Source organism: Carya illinoinensis, chromosome 5, assembly GCF_018687715.1.
Source record: "Carya illinoinensis cultivar Pawnee chromosome 5, C.illinoinensisPawnee_v1, whole genome shotgun sequence".
NCBI lineage: Eukaryota > Viridiplantae > Streptophyta > Magnoliopsida > Fagales > Juglandaceae > Carya > Carya illinoinensis.
Genome location: NC_056756.1, coordinates 17,761,878 through 17,778,063, shown reverse-complemented (window position 1 = coordinate 17,778,063; position 16,186 = coordinate 17,761,878). Strand labels below are relative to the sequence as shown.

Here is a 16,186-nt window from a genome sequence, read left to right as displayed (position 1 = left end):
ATAGCAAGCATTTCATCTCATTTTAATATTTATAATAAATATAAATATTTTTAAATTTTTAATTTTAATTTTTTTAATTTAATTATTACAATTTTTTCAAACTTCTAAATAAAATAAAAAATAATTTAACTTTTTTAAATCTAAAAAAATAATATTATTACAATATTTTAACTTCAATTTATTCTCTCTCATTTTTTAAAAAATTATAAAACATTTTAACTCAAACTATTTCACTATTATTTACAAATTATCTCATTTTATCTTACTATCCAAATGAAAACTAAGAGACGCCTCACTTTATTAAAAGCGGAGCAGTTGATCACCTTTGCTCCAAATAAGTTGCTTCTTCCACAATTCAAACTCGAAGCATGATCCTACTTTGTTACCGATGCTCGAACGAAAAGCCCTATAACTATTTGATACTAATTTTATTAAATTTTTAAGATCATAACACAATTATTTTAAGGTAACAATCCCAGTTTGACATTTTAAGTACTTAAGATTTGAAAATTATTAATCATCACTCATCAGATCCTAACCAAATGGACAAGGTTAAAAAATAATTAACAATTTACCAATGTCAATATAATTTATACTTAATTCTATTTACAATAATTGGCATGAAAAAATGCGTCCTCTATATCCCAAAACAGCTCCAATCGTAATCGGCTATCGCATCAACAATTTAGGAATAGACACCTTTGGTTGGCCACTTTTAGTTGTTATCGTAAAGGTCGGTTTTAGCCCCAATGTATCATCAAGAAGCATTTCGGACGTATGGCATGATTATTTTAAGGAAAATTCTATATGCTATAATATTATTTCATTTATATTTTATTAAATAATAATAAATATATCACATTTTATATATAATAAGATATAGTGTAGAGAATATCATTTCTGTTTAATTTACAAAATTGATTCCGGCTCGTCAGGATCATAGGAGACTGTTTAGATTGTGAGTGTATTACTCGAAAAGGAGTCGCGACAGGGGAGTATCGATGCCTGTACCTTTTGACACGCTACGCCAAGGCAGAATATGACTTATTCATAGCAAGCTGCAGGCCAGGGTGCGGTGTGTTGGGGTGCTTTCTACGACTCAAATCCAAGCAGACGGCGACAAGTAACACCTCGCCATCTACCTGACTTGGGTTTCTCTTTTTTGTTTTTCCCAGCAAAACTGAATACTTCCCTTTGGTGTCCACGAAACACTTGAAACACGTTCTGTTTTACACAACCTAGGCCACTAATTTAGAGAGAGAGATGGATGGAGTGAAACTGGATAGGTGGGGGTACGAGGTCAGGACCTCTTCGGATTCTTGTATCTCTGCCATCAACGCCTTCTATCAACAGGTCTGTCTCTCGCTCTCTCTCTTTTGCTTCGGACTCAGTTATATATGTTGTAAATCTGAAATTCTGAAATGGGTTTTGGGTTTCTGGACGTTTATATGAAATTATACGAAGGTGCTTATTTATGGGAGAGGAAGGTCGGTGATTCTGGAAGCGCCGTTCCATGACAAGGACTGCGTATTGGCCAACATTTTGGCCGCTCACTTCCTCTGCTCCTCCGATCCTTCCCGAGCTCCTTCCCATCTCCAAGCCGCTAAGTCCTGTCTTGTAAGTCTCTTCGTTTTGTTCAGAAATGTACCTTTGTTCTTTGCTTCTAACCGAAATTTTATTATTATGCACAGGCGCAAGCCACCGCGTACGAGAAAGCAGTTTTCGATGCCGTCAGTTATTTGATGTCTGAAGATAGAGACGACGATGTCGCTGTCGAGTTACACTCTAAGGTATGTGAGCCTCTTTACTAATTATTGAGACAAAAAAGTTAATTTATTCACTTTCCTTGATTCTTTTTTTCTTTTTCATTAATGAATTGCGTCTTGTATCCAAATCTGTTCTTCTTCTCCTTTGGTCCTCATCTTTTAGAACCAATTTCTTTTCTAAGTAAATGATCTAATGGTTTCTTGATGATAAATGGACAGATTTAAAGTGCATTAACAGAAATACTTGTTGGTCTTAATATCCATTTTGTGACAAGAGAAGCAATCAAATTCCTGATAGCATTTTAAAGACCTCCAAGTGTATTCAATGGTCGCACTTTGGTCATTTATTAGAATCGCTAGTTCTTGTTAATGAAATCCGAAGTTCATGTAGGGAACACTTGATTATGCCAAAAGAGTGTGGCCAAACATTCTACTACATACTTATCATTGCCAAAATGATAAGTAACTCAAGAGGGATCGAGTGCAACTGTCACAACATTAATAAACTGAGTTACGCATTTGAAACAATCTAAAACCAAATCTAGGCCCCTTATAGTGAGGTTATATATGAAACTTATGAATTATGGGTTCATAAACTTAATCTTTCCAACAATTGGTTTAATGATTTGACATTCTGTCTTTGTTCACGATTATGCTTTTCAGACATTGCATGGTTTATGCACAAGGTTTTTATATTTAAGAAATTTGCAATGCTGTTGACGTGTTGGGATTATACTCTGTGGTAAACTAATTGATAGGAGCCCCAACCTCCAATTGTGATTTGCTTTAGGTTCACTCTTTAGTGTATGCACAAGCTTTATCAGTGTAATTTCTCACTTTTTGCAGATAATAAAAGATTTTCCAAGAGATCTCATTTCACTGAAGAGGGCCCAAGTGCTATCCTTTTACATGGGTCGACCTGATCTGTCCTTGAATCTTGTTCAACAGGTGCCTTTTTTTGTTATTTCCTGAAAAATCTTTTTTGAAAAATCTTAAAAGAGCCTTTTCCATTTTATTATTTTTGCACATGTATGGAGAGGAAGGTTGACAAAGTATTTATGGGACTTGACATTTGATGTGGCTGAACACATGTTAACTTGAGGTTGTGAACATTAGTTATCTCATGTCAATTTGGTCCTGTACAATTTGTCAATTGAACAGGTTCTACCCAAAAATCAAGAAGAAAATTTCATATATGGCATGCTTGCTTTTCCTTTGCTGGAGCTTAACCAAATGACAGATGCTGAAAAAGCTGCAAAAAAGGGATTTGAGATCAATGGGCAAGATTACTGGGCACAACATGCCGTGAGTTAAATTACTTAAGTGCATTTAAAGGATTTTTATCCTCCAGTTCTCAAACTTTTTACTTCAATTTTAAAATCGGAGTTTTGATATATAATATTAGAATATTGAGTATTTTAGATGGATTGTGGTTTGATACTCACTTCAATGCTCTCTATATTGCGAAATAAAAGCTATGATGAGTTAGAAGGACATTGATAATGTATGTAAGCGTGGTTCCAAGATTTGATTATGAACCTTACGAAAGTATGATTCAGAATAATTAGATTGGTAGTTTGTATTACTGCCATTAAGTTCTTGCAGTAAGAAGGATTTACTATTTACCAGCACCAAGATTATTGATATTGATATGAATTTTATGCAGCTGTGCCATGTTTTACAGTATGAGTGCCGGTTTGAAGAAGCAGTACAGTTCATGGAAGGATGCTCATCTTCTTGGAGTTCTTGTTCTTCATTTATGTATGCATATTAATTTTTCTGAATAATACTTTACATGAATTTAATCTCTTCCTCACTTTCTTGGAGGTCCTAATAATCTTTCATCTCCAGGCTGACACATAATTGGTGGCATGTAGCTCTTTGTTACTTGGAAGGTGGTTCTCCAATTCAAAGAGTCTTAGAAATATATGATAATTGTATTTGGAAGGAATTGGAAAAAAGTGATGCTGTGGGTCCCGAGGTGTGCTATTTTGTGTAATTTTAATAAAATCCACTCTTTTTTGTCCTTTTTTTTCTTAATGTTATGGTTCTAAGTCCTAACTTCTTCAGCATCTAGGTGTACTTAAATGCAGCCGGTTTATTGTTGCGAGTGTACGTACGGGGTGAAATTGATGCCTTTGAGGACCGTCTCAAGATCTTAGCAAGTTGCCTTACAGGTCAAGTGAGTCACAATGAATCACCCTTGCAATAGAAATTCTATGGTAGTTTTTTTTTTTTGCCCCTACAGTAGTTAATAAGGGAGTCATTTCATTAGTATTGAAGTTATTGGTGTTATATAGCATTAGAGGACAGGTTAGGCAATTGATCTTTTCATGCATGTTAGCTTTTATTCACGCATATTTATTATATGCTGTTAGAAAAGATGCAATCAGGCTTTTTAATGCATCACATGCTTTTTTGTTTATGGAACATGGTGTTAACTATTTAGAATGTGGCGTTTTGTCCAGAAAACTCCTTAACAGAAACTACAACATAGATAATTAATCTGGATTTAATAGGCAGGCCAAATTAATTGGTTCCAAAACAGCCCCTGAACATAAACTGAACAAATCAAGCAAGCATTAATGTTGTGTGGTAATTTTCAAAGTACACATTGTTCTTCTCTGTCCAATGACAATTGTGGAGGAGCAGTTTGTAATGTGCAACAACATGCAACTACGTCAAAATGCTTTGGAACTCTAAAACACAAAAACCACGGTAGATTTTAAAAGTAGGAGTAATTTCTCAACATCTATGTGACTTTTGTTGATTATGTTGCTTACATTCTTCATTCTATGTTTGGCTGTTTAGACTTAGGTGATTGATAAGTTTCTTTCGTGTTGCTTGAGCCCCCATATCTGCATTGTAGTTCATCTTCTTATAAAGTTACCCTTGCCATGGACCAAAAATATGAAAGTTGAAGTACCATCTGTTGACATAGATAAGAAAGAGATTCGTGAATCGTGAAAGACAAATAGATTACTTCAGAAGTTAAAAGAGCCATAATTTATGCTAGTTTCATATGACCGTGAAAAGGAGCAAATTCTTATCACATGTAATTGGTAGGATGGTGTGTTTTATCTACTCTTGATTGTATAATCACAATTAGCACTTGCATGTCATGGTAGATATCATGATGAGCATAATTTAATTGTTCTGCAATTTCTGGATGTGGGTACCAAAAAGCTCAGGCAAACTGGTATATAGAGTGGCACCTTGATTCCTTGATCTTATGGGCTCTAGCTAATACTGGAGAGCTGTCTAAAGCTGAGGATTTACTGAAGGGCTTGAAATCCAGGTTAGAAGGATCTTGCATCCTTTTTTATCCACACCTTCTCAAATATAATTCAGTGATTAGTTTATCAAAATTCCATTATCTTGTAGATTCTCTAGGATGAGCAAGAAGAAGCAGCAATTAATGCAGAGAGCAATGCTGGTTTGTTCTGATTTCTGCTATCTTTGCCATATAATGATGATTTTATCTTGTTTCTATTATTTGTGCACTTTTCTATTGGTCACATCACATGGCTCGACCAAACTCTATTCATGGTGGGTCAGGGCAACTTTTCTAGGAGCTGATTGAATTTGCCTTATAATGTATATGGTGAACACCCCGTGTACTTGGGCTATGCCTATTATTATTTTCAATAAAATTTTGTTTGCTGATCAAACAACGTAGATGGTGAACACGCTTGCCAAATAAAATTGGGAAAAAATATTTCCTGGGAACTGCAACTGTATTTCTATCTTCAAAGAAAGAGATCAGGACATCATGATTATTATTTACGAATGTGTATATTTCATCATTGTATATAGCTTAAACCTTATTATATTGTCAACTTTGGATTTGTTTTTCAATTTACCCGAGACAAGTTAAAACAAAGTAATGAGGGGTTCTCTTTTGAGATTTTAATGCCTTTTCATATCTATTGTTCTCAGCTTGCAGAATCCCTGTACGAGTACGGGAGTGGAAATGACAAAAAGGCATTGGAATTGCTTGGTCCAGATTTTGATGCCAATAACTGCAAGGTATGATCATACAGGACAGATCTTGAGCTCCAAACTCCTGATTTCCTTTAAGCAGTGGATAAATGTGAACTTTACTTTTTTATGGTAGATGCTTGGAGCTTCTGAGGAACAACTTGATGTATTCAATGAAGTCTGGTACAGTATGTTGCTGAATACTGGACAAGCTGTGAATGGTAAGGCATCTATTGTTTGTGACCATCAGACGTTCACCGTGGTTTTATTTTGACTGTTATCTTTTAATTCTAGCAATTGACGTAATTGAAAAGCGGATCAAGAAGCGAGAAGGAGTCCCTTTTATGTGGCGCCTCCTGGTATAACTCTTACCGTGTGTATGAGCTTCTTGCTTGGTAGTTGTATGCAATAGCTTTAAGAATTTCTTTGACGTGTACAGTCTCAAAAAAATTAGTATAAATTGTTCCTTTTGCTTCAGGAGAGAGGCTATAACCTTACAGGAAGAAAGGAAGCTGCACTTGCAGGGGAGAAGGCTCAGGCATTGGAGACTGCATATTTCAAATAGCCGGTATGCTTCACGATCTTTTCTGGTCTCAGCACCTGCAAACTATTTTAAAGTTGTACCCACACCGAGCTTCGTCCCCCCATGTATGATGAATTAGTTGTATGTAAAAATGCCGTGAATGGAAAGGTACTGAACTTTTTGACGTAACACATGCTCCATGTTTTTTTATGGAAGATGTAGAAAATATGTAATTCGGATATGAATGAGGAACTGTTTAAGGTATAATCCTTGTAAACAGATTTTAAACATGGTGTTCATTTCCCTCCATCCCTTTTTCTAGCTGCGGGTCTACATGTAATGGAAAGTCAAGATTCCCTCCCCTCCTAGGGAGATTGCATTTTTATCTTTTGACCTTAAAGCTATTCCAGCTTAAAAAGCCCAATCAATTGCTATTGTTTTGGTCGGTCTTCTTTTGACCTTAAGCCATTGAAGTTAACCAGTAGAAGGTATTGCTTTTGTTTTTTCCCTCTCTTTCTCAAAAGCATTGCGCATTATAGGGCACTAGTGGGGAGGGATTTTCTTTTTCCCTTGCATCCTAGTTTTCTAAAGCTGCCGGTGCAGTTGGTGATTCCAGTACGACTAGCACCAGTAACTCAGCTTAGCTTAGCACGGGGTAACTTGGAATCTGCATTCTTTTTTAATTCGAATTGTCCACACAACAACTTCCAGCTACCAACCTTCAAGACGAATCTAGACTTGTCGCTATTAGAAGATCAAGACGCAAGGTTCGTGCGTTTTCATGAAACTGCAACTCCAAATAATCACACGCATGGCATCGACAACTTTCTTAACTTGAGGTATTAAAAGTTCAGCCCTCTGCACTCCTTCCTTCCTTCATAAATTGTCTTTTTATCTTAGTACTTTCCATGAATGAGGAACTGAAGGGAGTGAAAGTGAAAAACAACCGCCCTTTTATCAGTTATGGCCTCCAATCACAACCACCCGGTCTCCCAGTTACATTAAAGAACAGATTCCTAGTCAATTGTCCACTTCGATCATAACTCCACTTTTGTATTTTCTCTTCTAGCCTTGTTTTCATTGTTTACTTCTATATTTATTTGATGGCATGAATTGTTCATTTAAAAACAGTTTGAAATATTACAAATTTCGTTTACTTTTTTTCTAAACAATGGGGAGATTTATTCCTATTTTCTTAAAAAAATAATAATAGCACACTGAGACAGTCAAACGTGGCTGTTGGTTCTCACGTCAAACGTCATAATCCAATTAAAACTCTTACCTCTTGGCATGTAATTACTCGCAATCGAGCATGATGTTGAGATGGCTCCGAATCCTGTGAGCTAGGGCATGGAGTAGTCATGGTTATTCTTGTCAACCGTGAGATTCATATTTTTTTGTCTTGAAAATAGCAGTAAAATATTATATTTATAGCAGAAACAAAGTTCACGAAAGAAGTTTCAAATGGAAATTTATATATAAAATATTAGAATTGTAATAATCAATTATATATATACATATCAATTGTGTTATACAAGGTGGCTTATATATAAGAGGCCAAAGGCTATACAAGAGTCTTACTTAACCAACATGAGATTCATATAATACGTATAGACTAACACTAACAGTGAGATCCTTTCAAAGTGGGTCAAAGAGATTAATCTAATTCCAAATTTGATAAAGATGATCAAAGAAGTCATTGATGTATTGGCTAGACTCCTATCTAAGTTGATACAACTCGACCATAAGTTGGTACTCTCTGGACCCATGAGGAGTAGCATAACGCTTGGCTAACATGGTCTAAGCAAATAGTGCATCATCATAGCTACCATGTAGGTTGGATATAGTTGGAATGGAGGTGATGCGCATCCAAGTAAGGATCTAGTGATTATGGCTATCTCATTTGAGAAAGCTTTGTTGAAACTGTTTTGCTTGTTCATCTCCATATGGCATTGGCTTTGTCCAATCACCCGTGCAATAGAACCAAAGTTCACAGCCTTTAAGAAAGCTGTGAAAAGACTGAGACCACGCCAAATAGTTTCTACCATCTAATATCACGTGAATAGGATGAAAAATCTCACTATTTTGAGCCATTATGAGATTATATATACAAAAACAGACTACAAAAATGAGATCAGTGTGTGAAAATATGCAAAACACACTTAGATAAAAAAAAATCAACGTAGTGGTGATCGGTCAATGGCCAATAATGTTGACATGGAAGGCTGCTGACATGGCACCTGGTTGCTAATCTGGCAGGATGACGTGGCTACTAACAAGACTAGGGTTGTCAGTGATGAGACACGTGCATGTGGCATATGGATGTGTAGCTTTAGGGAGCATGGGCGGCGTGGCAAAAAATTTAGATGGCAAGCTCTGATCTTACTAATTTTGACGGCGTTGAGTCGGTCTCAATGAGATCTTCCCAATGGTATGCCGCGTGATCAAAATGGAGCTCCAAACACAATGATTTTGAAATTTGTAGTAGTCCTTACAGTGATTGCAACTATTTGATGGCAATCAGTAACACTTGAATGACTCAGCCATAGAAAACAGAGGCAATGGAAAAATGATAAGAAGGATAAAAACTACTAGTAGTTATGTGACGCCCCCAAAATCCCCACGCCCGAACACGGGAAAATTGAGACGTCCGGATGGTGACAACCCGGGTCACCATCCCATCGACGGGTGCCGAGTGTGTGCAAGGCAACAGATGTGTACAGAGAAACACGCAGCGGATAACGAAAGTCATAACTAAGTACCAGAATTTTTCTTAACATAATACAAGCTGTTTAAAACGTACATAGATAAAATATTACAAAACACAAATACAGTTTTGAACAAATAAAAAGGATAACATCAGCAACCCGGCGGAGCCGCATCCTCGGGCTCAGCCTCCTCCTCTTCGTCCTCTAACTCTGCACCAAAAGCTACGGAACCACGAATGGTACCGCAGGTAAGTAAAACCCAAACACTACCAGATAAAAGCACATAAAACTCAAACAAGATGCATGAACCATGCCCAATGCACAAAGCCCAAAAACACCAGTTTTCCACACACGCCAAAAACCCTTTTGGCCCAATAACACATCCTTTCCGAAAAACACGCCAAAAGTCACATTTGGCCGCCAAAAGTCCATTTGGCCCAATATCTCGCCAGAAGTCCATCCGGCCCAATATCTCGCCAGAAGTCCATCTGGCCCACGCCAAAAGTCCCATTTGGCCTCACAAACCATTATCCAATTTTAACCGTATGCACCATGACCTCCCCTAGGGGTCATCCGCACACCCTGACTCCAGTGTCACACCGTAGAGTACCACCACGCATGTGACACCCAACGAGCGATGCCCAGTTCCGCGCCCCGCGCGTGCGTAGCCAAGCATCCTCTAGCCCTCGCCAGCGAAGGGCCACGGAGTCGGTGAGTAGGGCGATGCCCGGTTCCGCGCCCGGCGCGTTCGTAGCCAAGCATCCCCTAGCCCCGCTCCCGTCATCTCTCTCGACAACTTAGGGGACATCACTCAGTTTATTCCGCTCCCGAGTGATCAGAGGAGCTTCACCGAGATAATAACCCATCCCGGCTTGGGCTCGTGATACACACGCACCCGCAAAACCACTCACGCCAAAACACAGGCTTTTCACATAAATCCACAAACACACGTGCATGCACCATGTAATGCCACAACAATGCATAATAAAATAAACCAACAATCATGAATCAAATAAACAGGCAACTCCGTCCTCCATCCATCCGACCCCCGAAACTCCTCGGACTCAGTCCGGAATCAACAACCAACAACAGTAAATAATTGAATGAGCAATATGTATTAAAATCTGAAAATAGGGTTTGGAAAATACTTACATTGCTATACGGTAATTTTAGAAAACAAGCGGCATTGCAAACGGCGGAAAAACAGCAACGTCACAGTGAAAATTCACTGTGGCCGTGGGTTTGAAAAATTCACTTTTGAACGGGGACAAACTAGGACACGAGATTGATAGGGAATGGTCTAGGGATGGTTGTGAAGCTATTGGAAGTGGCGAACGGCCGTGGGTGGCGGCGGAATGGCCGGATTACCCAAAACGGAAACTAAGCTCGTAGGAGCTGTTCCGGTGGTCGTTGGAGGCCGGAAATGGGTGGGTTAGGACGGCAAGGAGTCGGTGATGAAGTGGTGAAGAAATGGTGGCTGGAGGTGGAGCGACGGCGGCGGATCGGAGCAAAATCCATGCGCCCTTCTTGGAGCTTTTCCGGCCAAACGGCCGGCCGGTTGGGGGTGGGTTTTGGAGGGTTGGTGCACCGGAGGGAGAGGAAGAGAATGGGACCGGTGGGAGGCCGAACGGTGGTCGGACGGCGGCGGTAGGGTAGAGAGAAGGTGACGCCGACGTGAGGGAGAGGGAGGAGAGAGAGAGAGCACGGGGGGGGGTTCGGTCGAGCGGGAGAGGAAAAGAAAGAAAAAAAAGAAAAGAAGAAAAAAAAGAAAAAGAAAGGAAAAAGAAAAGAAGGGAAAAAGAAAAAGAAAAAAGAGAAAAAGGAAAAAGATGTGAAAAGAGATGAGATCCAATCCTCACTCCGGGAAAACGAAACAAACCGCCGAAAAAAATTAAAACCACAAAACAACTTAAAGAAATAAAACTCAACATCAAATAAATTAAATTAAATTAAAACCCAATTTTTAAAACGCAAATAAATTAAAATAAAATAACTGATATATTAATTAAAATAAAAACAATTATTTCAGCGAAAATACACTCAAAAGCGGGTCATCACATCCTCCCCTCCTTAAAAACAATTTCGTCCTCGAAATTGCAAATCAACCACCAACTTAAAGCAAGCCACATAAACGCTCATAATCCAACTGAGATCAAGATTAAAATACATACCTTCATCATTCGAACAAATACGGGTACTGCTCCCTCATGTCCGCTGCTCGCTCCCAAGAGAAGTCTTGAGCTAACGGATCTTCCCAAGCCACTTTAACTAAAGGTATCGTCTTGGACCTCAACCGTTGCTCCTTCCAATCCAAAATCTGCGACGGAACAACTTCGTAAGTGAGATCCGGTTGCAACTGAATACCTGCTGGGTCGACGAAACGTGGCTCTTGCTGTCCAAAGCTCTTCTTCAGGGATGATACGTGGAAGACATCATGAACATCCCCAAAATAATCTGGCAAAGCAACCCTATAGGCGACGGACCCTACTCTCTCCAGAATCTGAAAAGGGCCGATGTACCTCGGATCTAGTTTCCTTTTCTTACAAAAACGCTTAACACCTCTCATGGGAGAGACTTTAAGATAAACCCAATCACCAACTTCAAATGACAATTCTCTCCTCCTAGTATCAGCGTAGCTTTTCTGGCGACTCTGAGCTGCCGCCATTTTATCTCTAATGATCCGGACTTGGCTTTGCATTTCTTGAATTATTTCGGGTCCAATTACCCTACTCTCCCCAACTTCATCCCAACACAAGGGCGACCTACACTTTCTCCCATAAAGAGCTTCATAGGGAGCCATCTGAATGGTCGCATGGTAGCTGTTATTGTAGGCAAACTCAATGAGCGGCAAGTGATTTTCCCAACTTCCTTGGAATTCCAGGGCACATGCTCGCAGCATGTCTTCCAGGGTCTGTATGGTGCGCTCTGACTGGCCGTCTGTCTGCGGGTGATAAGCAGTGCTGAACTTCAACTTAGTACCCAAAGCTGCCTGCAAACTCTTCCAGAACTGTGACGTAAACCTCGGGTCTCGATCCGACACTATACTCTTTGGTATGCCATGTAGCCGCACTATCTCTTTGACATACAAATGGGTCAACTTACCCAAAGAGTCGGTGTTGTTAACAGGTAGAAAATGAGCACTCTTCGTCAACCGGTCCACGATCACCCAAACAGAATTCTTCCCACTAGGCGTTCTCGGCAAACCCACTACGAAGTCCATCGTGATGTCATCCCATTTCCACTCAGGAATTGGGAGGGGTTGGAGCATACCGGCAGGTCTCTGATGCTCGGCCTTTACCTGACGGCACGTGTGGCATTTCTCCACATATAAGGCAACGTCCTTCTTCATTCCATCCCACCAGTAAGTTTTCTTCAAGTCCCGATACATCTTTGTACTGCTGGGATGAACTGAATAGGGGGCCGCATGAGCTTCCGCCATGATCCGTTCTTTGAAGTCTGAGTCCTTCAGGACCACTCTACGATCTCGAAACCGAAGTATCCCATCACTATCCATGCTATAGTGCAACGGCCCTCGAGATTTTCGGACTCTTTTCCTGATGTTCAGCAGCTTCGGATCCTTTCTTTGGAGAGCTTTCAATTCTTCAAAATCAGTTACCCAAATATCAAGAACTGAAGACAAAATCTCCACTTGCTGCGAACTCTCTATAAGGAGCCTTCTCATCCCACAAAGCAACGATTCCAATTCTGACGGTTCGGCTTCATCCTCCAAATGTGACTTCCGGCTCAAAGCATCAGCAACTATATTAGCCTTCCCCGGGTGGTACTTGATCTCACACTGATAGTCACTGATTAGCTCCAGCCAACGCCTCTGCCTCATATTCAGATTTTTTTGGGAAAACAAATGCTTCAAACTCTTATGATCAGTAAATACCTCGCAAGCTTCCCCATACAAGAAATGCCGCCAGATCTTGAGTGCAAAAACAATCGCAGCCAATTCTAGATCATGCGTCGGATAATTCTTCTCATGGTCCTTAAGCTGACGAGATGCATAGGCTATAACCCGTCCTTCCTGCATAAGGACACAACCCAAACCGAACTTAGACGCATCACTGAAGACTACGAATGGCTTATGCGGTTCTGGGAGTGCTAACACTGGTGCCGTTGTCAACCTGTTCTTCAATTCCTGGAAGCTTCTCTCACACTTCTCTGACCAAACAAATTCTGTATTCTTCCGAGTCAAAGCTGTGAGAGGTCCGGATAGGCGAGCAAAACCCTCTACAAATCTTCGGTAGTAACCAGCGAGCCCCAAGAAACTCCTGATCTCGCGCACTGTAGTTGGGCGTGGCCATGACAAAATGGCTTCTACCTTACTAGGATCAACTGCCACTCCGCCCCGGGAAATTACATGCCCAAGAAATTTAACTTCTTCCAACCAGAACTCACACTTGCTAAGCTTGGCGTATAGCTGGTGTTCTCTCAATCTCTCTAGTACCAGGCTAAGATGATACACATGCTCTTCAACATATCGGGAATAAATCAGTATATCATCAATAAATACTACCACAAAGGAATCCAGGTAAGGTTGAAACACCATATTCATCAAATCCATGAACGCTGCAGGGGCATTAGCTAACCCAAATGGCATCACCTTAAATTCATAATGCCCATACCTCGACCTGAAAGCAGTTTTAGGCACATCCTGGTCTCTGATTCTCAGCTGGTAGTATCCCGACCTCAGATCAATCTTAGAGAACACGACTGCTCCTTGAAGCTGGTCAAACAAATCATCAATCCGCGGGAGAGGGTATTTATTTTTGATGGTCACCTTGTTCAATTCCCGATAGTCAATGCACATACGGAGGGTTCCATCTTTCTTTTTAACAAATAAAACTGGTGCACCCCACGGCGACGTACTAGGCTGAATAAATCCCTTCTCTACCAGTTCTTGCAACTGAGTCTTCAACTTTTTCAATTCAGCCGGTGCCATGCGATAAGGAGCTTTATGCACAGGAGCCGCTCCAGGTTCCAAGTCTATAACAAACTCCATCTCCCGAACAGGAGGTAGTCCGGACAAGTCATCCACAAACACATCGGGGAATTCTTCCACAACTGGAATGTCTGCCAAAGACTTCTTCTCAGACGGCGTGGACACCATCTGCACCAAGAATGCATCCGCTCCCCATGCAATCTCTCGTCTTGCCTGAATCGCCGATATAATTATCGGTTTCTCCTTTAATCTACTCCCCACAAATTCCAGACAATCACCATCTGGAAGCTGAAAGCTAATTATCCGACTTCTGCAATTAATACTCGCAGAATATCAGTATAGCCAATCCATCCCGAGGATGATATCAAAACCCAACAGCTTGAACACCACCAAATCCGCATCCAAGAATCTTCCCTTAAAATTTAACGGGCATCCCAAAGCAACCTCGGAACACCACACCATCTCGCCATCGGGTAGGGCTACTACCATAGCTTTCGGCAACGGTTCCGTGACCAAGTTACACACCCGAGCAAACGTGGAAGACACAAACGATCGTGAAGCACCGGAATCAAACAAAGTACAAGCATAAAACTCATACAAACGGACTTTTCCTGAACCAAACACACAACCCATGAAATCCAAAAAAAACAACGAAGAAACCAAATGCACCAAAATTAAATCCAACTTAAAAAAAATTAAATTAATCCATACCTGTGATTACTCCAGCATCATGGGTCGCTGGTGCCTCATCATCCACCTCTCCGGGTGTGACAGCATAAACCCGGGCTTGCACTGCTTGTCTCGGGTTGGTTCTTCCACCGTGTCTACCTCCACGGCTTCCTTGAGCTCTAACGGGGCAATCCCGAGCAATATGCCCCACTTGGCCGCACCGATAACACTGGGGTCCGCTACTCGTCCGACACTCGCCCTCATGAGCTCTATTACAAACTCCACAAACAGGCATACGTCCTCCCATGCGAACACTCGAGGATGCTTGAGGTCGAGTTCCGGTCCGCTGAACAAACTTCTGAGGCGAACCCGAGCTGCTTCCTTCACCAGAAAAACTCCGCCTCTTTTGCCCTGAAGGGGAGCCCATACTCAGATTATTTTCCCGCTCTATAAGGGTGGCCACATCCACTAACTCCTGAAAAGTGGATATCCGATGGCTGACCACCATACGGCGTATGTCCTGACGCAGCCCCTCCTGGAAACGATCTGCTCGCATCTCCTCAGTGGCGACAAGATGAGGAGCAAACCGCTCAAGTTCTATGAATCTCCGGGCGTACAGCTCCACTGTCGCGCCCCTTGGACCAGATTGGAGAACTCTCTTGCCTTTTGCTTCCTTACCGATGCGGGAAAGAAGCGGTCATTGAACTCCTTCTTGAAACGCTGCCAGGTCACTGTAGCGAAAGATCCCAGTTCAGATTCCAACAGCACTCTCTTGGTATCCCACCAATCAGAAGCAGTGCCTTGCAAGAGGTAGCTGGCGTAAAGTACTTGCTGTGCCTCAGTGCACCCACACACCTCAAAAGTCTTCTCCAAATCCTTGATCCATTTTCCAGCCTGAATTGGATCCTCATTTCCAGTGAAGTGTGGGGTCCGATGCGCCAAGAAGCGCTCATAGGTGCATCCGGCTTGCACCATGCTACTGGACCCTCCTAGATACATCCAAGGCCCTCCCTGATATGGCCAGGGACCTCCTGGTTGTGGCCAATACCCTCCTTGTTGCGGACAAGGTTCTCCTGACGGTGGATAAGGTCCTCCTGATGGTGGACAAGGCCCTCCTGATGGTGGCCAAGGACCCCCTTGTGGTGGCCAAGGTCCTTGTGGTGGCCAAGGCCCTGCCTGTTGGGACCTCGCACTCTATTGCATAAACTCTGTCATCTGCCGAATTGCTTTGGCTATGGAGTCATCTCTGGAGGTATTTTCTTGCGGTTCCTGAGTATTTTTCCTTGGTCTCCCTGGTCTCCCCATACTCCTGTCACAACACTACTCTTGACCCTCCTTTAAGAAAACAAATAAAACCATCATAAAACCAAAAACACAAAACCACATGGCAAGAAACGAAAGAAACCAGCATACCAAAACATAACTAAATAAAATAAAAACAAGCAAACAAGCTCACACAAATAAAACAAATAAAACAACTATACTTAACATAATTTTCAAAACACAACTTTAAAAACATTCTGGTACTACCTACGGGACATGTGGTTTTACCCAGAGCCAAACCGCTCTGATACCACCTGTGACGCCCCCA

General features: G+C 41.2%; 1 protein-coding gene across 2 annotated transcripts; it reads left to right on the top strand.

Moving 5' to 3' along the window:
* The first annotated feature begins 913 nt into the window (after nucleotides 1-913).
* On the top strand, nucleotides 914-6,558 carry LOC122311882 (tetratricopeptide repeat protein 38). Of its 2 annotated transcripts, none has more exons than XM_043126648.1 (14): nucleotides 914-1,353; nucleotides 1,465-1,617; nucleotides 1,692-1,790; nucleotides 2,613-2,714; nucleotides 2,928-3,071; nucleotides 3,451-3,527; nucleotides 3,618-3,747; nucleotides 3,844-3,948; nucleotides 4,958-5,064; nucleotides 5,151-5,202; nucleotides 5,706-5,795; nucleotides 5,884-5,968; nucleotides 6,042-6,106; nucleotides 6,226-6,558. In XM_043126648.1, the coding sequence occupies exons 1-14, from the start codon at nucleotides 1,264-1,266 to the stop codon at nucleotides 6,310-6,312; spliced, it is 1,386 nt and encodes a 461-aa protein (XP_042982582.1). In that variant the 5' UTR covers nucleotides 914-1,263; the 3' UTR covers nucleotides 6,313-6,558. The 2 variants fall into 2 exon arrangements, with proteins under 2 accessions (XP_042982582.1, XP_042982581.1); XM_043126647.1 differs by having other exon boundaries at nucleotides 916-1,353; nucleotides 3,433-3,527.
* Nucleotides 6,559-16,186: the final 9,628 nt, after the last annotated feature.

What these genes read in the sequence shown, in the direction of transcription:
- LOC122311882 (XM_043126647.1), top strand. Translation starts at nt 1,264, where the DNA reads ATGGATGGAGTGAAACTGGATAGGTGGGGGTACGAGGTCAGGACCTCT. An exon ending in AAGCCGCTAAGTCCTGTCTT is followed by an intron (nt 1,618 to 1,691) that starts GTAAGTCTCTTC and finishes TATTATGCACAG; the next exon opens with GCGCAAGCCACCGCGTACGA. An exon ending in TACTGGACAAGCTGTGAATG is followed by an intron (nt 5,969 to 6,041) that starts GTAAGGCATCTA and finishes TTTTAATTCTAG; the next exon opens with CAATTGACGTAATTGAAAAG.